This window comes from Chionomys nivalis, chromosome 21 (assembly GCF_950005125.1).
Source record: "Chionomys nivalis chromosome 21, mChiNiv1.1, whole genome shotgun sequence".
NCBI lineage: Eukaryota > Metazoa > Chordata > Mammalia > Rodentia > Cricetidae > Chionomys > Chionomys nivalis.
Genome location: NC_080106.1, coordinates 5,723,858 through 5,732,885, shown reverse-complemented (window position 1 = coordinate 5,732,885; position 9,028 = coordinate 5,723,858). Strand labels below are relative to the sequence as shown.

Sequence of the window (9,028 nt, the reverse complement as noted above, 5' to 3'; positions counted from 1 at the left end):
AGAAGAAAGCCCACCCACTCCCTCCCCCCTTCCACTGAGGCAAGCAGATCTTCCTTCAGCTTTCAGCCTGAGCTCCTCCTTTGTGTCTGTTTCCCTAGGCAGCTTCTGCCTCTATCCCTTCTCCTCTTTCCCCCTCTTCTCTTTCTGGTTCTCTTTCTTCCTGCCTCTCTTTGCTTGACCCCTGTCCCACTTCTCCCTCCCTCTCCCGTTTCCTTTTCCCTTCCATAAACCACTAAATAGATACCCACTTTCTCTGCATGGCATGTCTCTGCTGCTCATCCATCATGAGGCTCCCTGTCTGGGACCCGCTGGCCTTCGTGGCCCATGGGCAACTCGGGGAAGGCAGCATTTTACCACTGCAGCTCTTCGTGGCCTGATGCAGCCACTCAGGGAACCGCACCATTTCCCTTTTTACCACAACAGGGGAGAAGGCTGCTCTTGGTAAAAAGCTATCAATTTAACGAGATAAACATCTGTCGAGTATGTTATGATTTCTATCATCCAGCAATTTGGCAAAATATCTAGCCACACCAAATGCCGGCTGAGCACATGCCATCAAGTGATCAGGCAATTTACATAGCCACCTGGGGTCCTTGAGCCCTAAGTGACACACCTGCAGCATAGTCATGTGATCTATGCATGAGGCAGCTAAACCTATGAAAGTCCTTGTGCACATGCCCAAGGCAGCCTTTAAAACGTGGACATGCTCAATCCACACTCTCTCTTTCTCTTCCCCTTCTTAGTGGTAACTACTACCTCCCTCTCTTCCCTGTTCTATCTCTCTCCCTTTCTCTCCCTGCCCTCCCCCATCTCTCTCTCTCTCTCTCTCTCTCTCTCTTTCTCTCTCTCCCCCCCCAACACCTGGTATGAAATCCTATATTTAAGCATTAACATATGACTCAAAATTTATTAATATAAATTTTTTAAATCTAAATTCACATAAATCACCTTGGAAATACTAGAGTGTTAAGTTCAGATACTTAACACTCAGATACAGGGAAAGGAGATGACATTTCCTTGTGAGACTGTATCTCCTAGAAAGGTCAGAACACTTACACCAATTGATTCTGCTAACATGACTGCGTAAAGATGACCTGAACAAAGATGACACCAACAGACTCAAAACCATGAAAGGTACAAAGCTCCTGGGGCCTCGAATCTACATAAAGAACAGTGGGCAAGTGGGGAATGCTGAGATGAGAAGAGACGGTCTTTCCCGGGGCAGCACCTCGCTCAGTGATTAGCTAATCCCATCGATCAGTCCTGAGATCATAGAGACACATGTAAAACTACACTGAGCTGGTTGTATTCATATATTTAGGAGAGAGAAAAACAAAAATTAATGAAAAGGGGGACATGAGGAGAGGTGAGGATGTGAAAGGAGATTGGAGAAGAAAAGGGAAGGAAAGTAATGATGAAATTATATTATTTCAATAAGTATTAGTTAGGAAAAAAGCACAAAATGGATGTTTAGCAAACCAATGTACACGTTTCTCATATACAAGGGGAAACCTGCTTCATAGATACTGACTGGTGACAAGGCTCAACACACACTGGATGCAAAATCCAGAGAGTTGAAGGAATCCCTGGAATATATTTTTGGTTTTTCGAGACCGGGTTTTTCTATAGCTTTGGAGCCTGTCCTGGAATTAGCTCTTATAGACCAGGCTGACCTCGAACTCACAGAGATCTGCCTGCCTCTGCCTTCTGGGTGCTGAGATTAAAGGAGTGCGCCACCACAACCAGGCAAATCTCTGGAATTTTGATGGCTAATTCAGTTATTGTAGGCAACTACATGGAACATCTTCAACGTCCATCAACGTCTCTAAAGTAAATGGTGCTGCCAGAAGCAGACATGTCTCACTGTCCACATAAGCCTATCCTAAAACCTTTAAAGGCCTTATGCTGAAGATTCTGGAGTGCTGAATATTATCTATCCAACTGAAATATATCTCTATGTACCTACAAAAGCTTACTAACATGACTATAAGTTTGCTTATTATAAATGACGATCTATTAATCTATTTCTTAACTATACATCTTTAAATGAGCTATACAAACATAATACCTTAAACAAAAGCAAAAAAAATATACACAGTGTAACAAAATCTACTGTAAAATTGTATATAGCATACATGGAGGCTAAACACTATGTACATAATAAATAAACAAATCTTTTTTTTAAAAAAGGAGAGAATCTTTAAAAAAAAACTGTATATAGACCAGGATCCATACCAATGTAAAATATTCATCCCTGTATCATCTCCTCCTGCAAAGGAAAACAAACATTTATAAAGAATCCTTTTGGGAATTTGGGCATTGTTTTCTTTAAATTGCTTGCTTGCTGTGGTTGGTTGGGTGAAATGCTTTTAGTATTCATGGAGACCTTTTGGTGAGTCTTGTTCTATCAAACCACATTAGCCTGGTGGGAACCCACAGGTTCTCATCTTCTGTGGAAACAAAAGCAGAGCCTCTTTTCCAAAGTAACATATCCTTAGACCTAAATTTTTAAGGCAAAATACCCTTAAAGTGTTGGTTTAGCTCAGCAGCCCCCAGAATCAAATGTTTCTCTGCAGGCAAAAAATTCAAAGAAAACAGAATAATAAGCATAGGTCAAACTATCTTTGTATACTCCAAAACCAGAAATCAGACGGGAGAAAGAGGTAGATTGACACAGTCTACGGTGTAATTATAGGCTCTTTCAGATCTATACAACACCGACAATGAGAAGCTGTTATAAATCTATCTTTATTAAGAATCTTTTAGAGGCAGAGGCAGGCGGATCTCTGTGAGTTCGAGGCCAGCCTGGACTACAAGAGCTAGTGCCAGGACAGGCTCCAAAGCTACAGAGAAACCCTGTCTCGAAAAATTAAAAAAAAAAAAAAAAAAAAAAAAAAGAATCTTTTAAACAAAATAAAATACAATCTTCTCTCATTTTACACGGTTATCCCCAGTCCACTTCATCCCCCTCCTCCCTTCCCTCCAGCCCATCCAACCACCAATCCACTCCTCAGAAAGGGAAAGGCTTCCCCTGGGCAGTCAACAAACTCCAACACTTCACATCAAGGAAAGACCAAGGCCCTCCCCTCACCCCTATCTCTAGGCTGAGCAAGGGACCCCTCCAAAGAGGATGTGCTCAGAGATGCCAATTCAAGCAGTAGGGATAAATCTTGGTCTCAATGCCAGTGACCCACAGAATACCCACATTCAGTGGGCCTATTTTGATCCTCTGCCATCAGTCCTGAGTCAGTAAGCTCTGACCAGCTGAGGTCAGCTGTTTCTGTGGGTATCACCATCATTGTCTTGACCCCTGTGCTTATATTATCACTTCTCCCTCTCTTGGACTGGTCTTAGGTATGGGAAAAGAAGGGAGGAGAGTGGAGAAAAATACATAGCTCAATGGAAATGATTAAAACATAAAAAAAGAAGTGTCAGAGATGAGCCCTGAGATGCGGTGAAGAGGTTACATATTTTTCCACCCTTTTATGTCTTTTATCATAAAACCTAGAATATCCATATCACATCTTGTTTTGAGAGCATGTATGCTTTTATTTGGAATTTGGAAGTTTTTTTTTAATATGCTTATAATTTATTAGCTTTTCAAAGTTAAACATGATGTATCTGTAATGAATTCTAAAGAATGGGAGGATTACAGTGAATTTTTATTCTGCCTTGTCTAAGACTTTTACTGTTAATATTTTCAATAGCTTACCTGCTAAATTAAACAGATTTGTGTTAGTTCCCCTTTTGTTTTATTTTGTGAATGTCACAAAAAACTTCTTGAGTGTTACGTGTTGACTGCAGAACTCTGTTGCAGCCAATGACTGGAGCTCTGTTAAAGTTCAGGATTGGCAGAAGAAGTTGTATGAGCCCAAGATTAAAATTTAGTTTCCTTATCAGGGAATCCCACATCATCTCCCCTTTCTGTCTAATAAAAAGGAAGGTTTTAACTTAAACATAGTAAAATTACGTAACACAAAATAGGTACCAAGGAAGAATTACAGTTATAATATTTAGTCTGTTAGAATCTGGAAAGTTTCATGTTTTTCTGATGAATTCAAAGATTGCTTATGCATGCAAAGGCTTTAACCACATTGATTATATTTGGTTTCTCTCCAGTATGTGTTGTTTCATGGTTTTGAAGAGTACCTTGTTGTGTAAAGGCTTTACCAGATTGATTCCATTCACAGGGTTTCTCTCCAGTGTGTCTTCTTTTATGCCTTTGAAGACTCACTAGTATTGCAAAGGTTTTACCACATTGATTACATTCATAGGGTTTCTCTCCAGTATGTCTTCTTTTATGCGTTTGAAGACTACTGTGACGTATAAAGGCTTTACCACATTCATAACATTGATAGGGTTTCTCTCCAGTATGTGTTCTTTTATGCCTTTGAAGACATTCCTGATAAGCAAAAGCTTTACCACATTGATTACATTCATAGGGTTTTTTTCCAGTATGTGTCCTTTTATGCCTTTGAAGATTACCTCGTAGTGCAAAGGTTTTACCACATAGATTACATTCATAGGGTTTCTCTCCAGTATGTGTTCTTTTATGTTTTTGAAGATAACTGGGCCATGCAAAGGCTTTACCACATTGACTACATTGGTAGGGTTTCTCCCCAGTGTGTGTTCTTTTATGCACTTGAAGAGCACTGGGATGAGCAAAAGTTTTACCACACTGATTACATTCATAGGGTTTCTCTCCAGTGTGTGTTCTTTTATGATTTTGAAGAGGCCAATTTCGTGCAAAAGTTTTACCACACTGATTACATTCGTAGGGTTTCTTGGCAGGATGTGTGCTTTGATGACTCTGAATATGTGTGTCGTATGCAAAGGCTTTAGTACATTGATTATATACAGAAGGTTTCTCTCCAAGGTGATTTCTTTCAGGCCTGCAAAAATAATTGAGATATAGAAAAGCTTTACCACATTTAATACACCATTGAATCTTTGTATCTCTATGAATAAATTTGACAATTTAGACCAGTTTTAAAGAGGAATCAGATCTTAAGGTTTTATCACTGGGTTTACATTTATGCTGTTACCATTCATAATGGGTTCTTTTGCATCGTTGAAAATGCCTGTGATGACAGATGCTTTATTAAAGAGTTATATTTACAGACTATTTTCTATATGAAAATTTTTGCATATTTGTAAAAAATGGAAACATTCAAATACACACATGTGACTGGAGAGAAGGATTTCTCTATAAAAACTGCACCTCGGCTCTTGACCCTAACAGCCCATCTCACTAAACTCAGCACAGTCACAGCAAGATTATGAGTAACACTAGTTTATGTGGGTTGTGTGCTTATTAGAAGGTTTGAGGGATGTACTTATCACCTGTTCATTATGTATACACTTTATATTATGAGTGGTGAGAAATTAATGCATTGAAAGTTCTACAGAATAGCTCTCACTGAGCCGTGATTCAAATGGTAATATCTGTTAAGGCACTGTTTCTTGTCTTCTTTCTTAAAAGAATGCCTTGCAAATGCAATTCACCTACTTGAAATCGAGGTATACGGTTTTTGAGAATTCAATAATCATCAATGCATCTGTGCTTAGTTACACTGCTGTTTAGTGTAAAAACTCCAGGACATATAACAATTCCTCCAGAGGCACATATGTATCATCCTGCACATGGTAATTACCTTTCTTTTCTTCTAGAACTTTGACAATGTTCCTCAATATTACGGTCTTCCCAACTGTATCCTACAATAGAGTAAAAATGTATGGTATATTATGCAAAATTGTGCAAAATTTAAATTCCCATATTCATTTTACCTTAGAGCCATGCCTGATTTATTCACCTCATTCTTCTTTATCAATCAAATTACAGAATACCACAGAGAAACCCTGTCTCGAAAAAACCAAAAAAAAAAAAAAATTACAGAATAATAGCAAAAACCAAGGAACAGCTGTCCCCTTATTTAAAAACATGATGGAAAATTCAGTTTTACCTATGATATTGAGGCTATGGTAGATGTCCAGCATCACATCTTTGTAGAGGTTCCTCTGGGAAGGATCCAGCAATGTCCACTCTTCCCGAGTGAAGTCAACATGCACATCATCATAGGTCACTGCATTCTGAAATGACCCAGACATGTGTACAGCAGAGAGCATGAAAGTGACAACAATGTAAATGTACAGCTCTTTGACAACATAGTCACATGATTCTGGTGCTCCCTACACTTATTCAAATATATAGACATTATAATGTAATCACCAAGTCACTTTGGAAGGAAACTGAATAGGGGCTTCACCTATTTCATTTCTTTATGCTGTGAATGGGATATCATCTCGCAAGAGAAATGCTTATTAAAAACATACAGAGACAAGTAAAAAATTCAACGCTACAGAATACATAGGAGTGAAATTGTATGAACAACTGTTACCTACACAACAGAAAAATAAAATGGACAGACTAAGTATATTGGCTCACACCTTTTAATGTGCAATCAGAAGTCAGAGGCAGGAATATTTGTCTTGGAGTTGAATGCCAGCATACAGGACAGCCAGAAGTACATACTAAGACCTTGTCTCCCATGCCAAAATCAGTTTAAAGAAAAAAAAAACACACAACACAGAAAGAAATAACTCACATGGTCTTACTGACGTTACTACAAAGGAATCTGTATTTAACTTCCAAAAACCTAAACCTGCCCACATTAAACTGTAACATCAATAAGATTTTACTAAAAGTCACTCTATGTTTAAACAGTTACAAAAGGAGAGATAAAAACATTTGATAGTTAAATGTTGATCATAAACGAGGAGAAGAGAGATCTCATTACTAGAGCTCTTCCTGGTACCGCATACAGGTGGGCTCAAATAGTAGTTATTTACTTCAGGAAACACGACTATCTATTATTCCAAGTTCAGGGGTTCTGAAACCACCTTTTTTTTTTTTTTTGGATTTTTCGAGACAGGGTTTCTCCGTAGCTTTTGGTTCCTGTCCTGGAACTAGCTCTTGTAGACCAGGCTGGCCTCGAACTCACAGAGATCCGCCTGCCTCTGCTTCCCGAGTGCTGGGATTAAAGGCGTGCGCCACCACCGCCCGGCTACTGAAACCATCTTTTGATCGTTGTGAAGATCAGGCACCCTTGTGGTATATTTCCATGCTTACAGGTAAAATACACATTTTCATTAAAAAAAAAAACGTTCAAAACAAAAGCAACACGCAGGAAGAAGGTGATGTATGTGCTATCCAGTGAATCAGAAGACTCAGGCAGTATTTTTGCCATGAATACATGCCATCCTGGGAAACCAAATGATAACCTTTGTCAAGTTTTAAAGATTAATGGTATAAGTGAAGCTCAGTAAAACAGCATATGTTTGACATGGTCAAAAACCTACATTCCAGGCACATTACACAAAAAGATGAAAACAAAAAAAGGCAGGAATTTTGGCCCACTTTTAAAGCCAGCACTTGGGATACTGAGTCAAGGGGATCAGTGAGTTTGAGGCCGTTCTGGGGCCAGTTGGGTGTAGAGAGATAGAGTCTTTAACAGTGGTGAAGGCAGCACAAGAAGGAAGCTGGCTGATTAGTATCAATACAACACAGTAGACACACAGGACAGGAAATCAACTGAAATTATAAACACCCATATCACTTTCCCAATGAGGAAAACCATCCAGAAAGTCTCTTCCAAATAAAACTTTCACAAGCAACTGAAAGAAAGTCACCAAAGAGACGTGTTCAAATCCATCATCATCTGGGAGGTTTTACATTCAATCAACTACATACTGACCCAGGTCACTATAGACGAATGGTCACCACGAGGACAATGCATTTAGTCACTTCAATGATCCTCATAATCTGCAACAACCCCTACACCATTCAAATGTCCAAAGTCTCTCCAGACACACAGACAATCTCTTGACAGTAACCCCTTGTAAATTCAGGAAACAGGTTACATCTTTCCAGCAGACAGGGCCCTAGTCTGGAAAGTCTCACTTTAGCAGACATTCTTCCACTCTCCCGGAGTAGAAGACATTCTTCCTTTCTCCTGTCCTACTCGTCTTCATCACAGCTAACTGTGCAGCGCTACCCGACACACGAGATGCCTTTTACAACCTCCACAAAATAAACTGTAAATGAACCGTACACGTAAAGGTTAAATGCAAAATGCTGAACGTCTAGAACACACTGAAGAAACTAAGCCTCTCCAGGTTAGGCTACCCGCCTTCCATGGCTGCACCAAGAGCGAGTTGTTGTTGACTCCAAACACGGTTCCACACACAGCTCCCTGCTCCCAACGCTCTGCACGGGTGCAGCCCACAGAGCAAAGTTAGTCAGAGGACGGTGCCTGGGTCCAGGGAGTAGCAGGGACCGCGTGGGAGCTCACAGGACGAGGAATACGGCTGCAGATTCCCACCCAGCCCTGGGGAGGCCACGCCACCCCGGCTCCAGCAACTCCCCATCTGATCTTCCCGATCTGGGGACAGCAGCCCCTTGCTCACCATGTCGTGGCTTCCGATCTCGGCCCGGCCCCCTCACAGCTCCCTGCAGCAGCACTCAAAGCACAGCACATCAAAACACCGGCGCCACCTCCTCCGCAAATCTAAGCCTGCAGCCTGGCTCCCGGAAAGGCCCTGCACCACTTCTGATTGGCAGTTTGGCCTGGATGTACTGATTGGCTAGTGAAGCCTGAGTGACAAGTGCACCGCCTTTTGGGTTACAGTGTGCTTAAAGGCACCGCACAACGGTTCCTGACTCTGCCTTCCACCTCAGACCCACACCTTTTCCAGTTCTGCAGAGATTTGCATTTCAATAGCACTTGCCACTCGCTCCAATTGCTGATCCCGCTAGCTTCCTGCACTCAGTAGGCACTTCCCTTTCTTCCTCCTGGACACCACGTGACTAGTTTCCCCAGCCCTCCCCTCAATGGGGAGTGGAGTGATTGATTACCTGTCCCACGGGGTACCCAGAATATTAACAATTTTAAAGAGAGATATAAAGACACAAAAGGAGATACTTGTTCTGTGGTTTCTCACTGAGATCAGGTGAACTGAAGGAACTTTT

The 9,028-nt window shown here is 40.9% G+C and overlaps 1 protein-coding gene across 3 annotated transcripts; it reads right to left on the bottom strand.

The window, feature by feature from the left end:
• Positions 1-951: 951 nt before the first annotated feature.
• Positions 952-8,639, bottom strand: LOC130863326 (zinc finger protein 120-like). Of its 3 annotated transcripts, none has more exons than XM_057753249.1 (5): positions 8,467-8,639; positions 5,964-6,090; positions 5,655-5,715; positions 4,150-4,892; positions 952-2,269 (listed from the first exon to the last, which is right to left on the bottom strand). In XM_057753249.1, exons 1-5 carry the CDS (start codon positions 8,467-8,469, stop codon positions 2,070-2,072), a joined length of 1,134 nt encoding a protein of 377 aa, XP_057609232.1. In that variant the 5' UTR covers positions 8,470-8,639; the 3' UTR covers positions 952-2,069. The 3 variants fall into 3 exon arrangements, 2 of the variants coding, with proteins under 2 accessions (XP_057609232.1, XP_057609233.1); XR_009055720.1 differs by having other exon boundaries at positions 2,223-2,269; positions 3,713-4,892; positions 8,467-8,615; XM_057753250.1 differs by lacking the exon at positions 952-2,269 and having other exon boundaries at positions 3,003-4,892; positions 8,467-8,615.
• Positions 8,640-9,028: the final 389 nt, after the last annotated feature.

What these genes read in the sequence shown, in the direction of transcription:
- LOC130863326 (XM_057753249.1), bottom strand. An exon ending in AGTTCTAGAAGAAAAGAAAG is followed by an intron (nt 4,893 to 5,654) that starts GTAATTACCATG and finishes TTATTTTTGCAG; the next exon opens with GCCTGAAAGAAATCACCTTG. An exon ending in TAAAGCCTTTACACAACAAG is followed by an intron (nt 2,270 to 4,149) that starts GTACTCTTCAAA and finishes TTTCCTTTGCAG; the next exon opens with GAGGAGATGATACAGGGATG.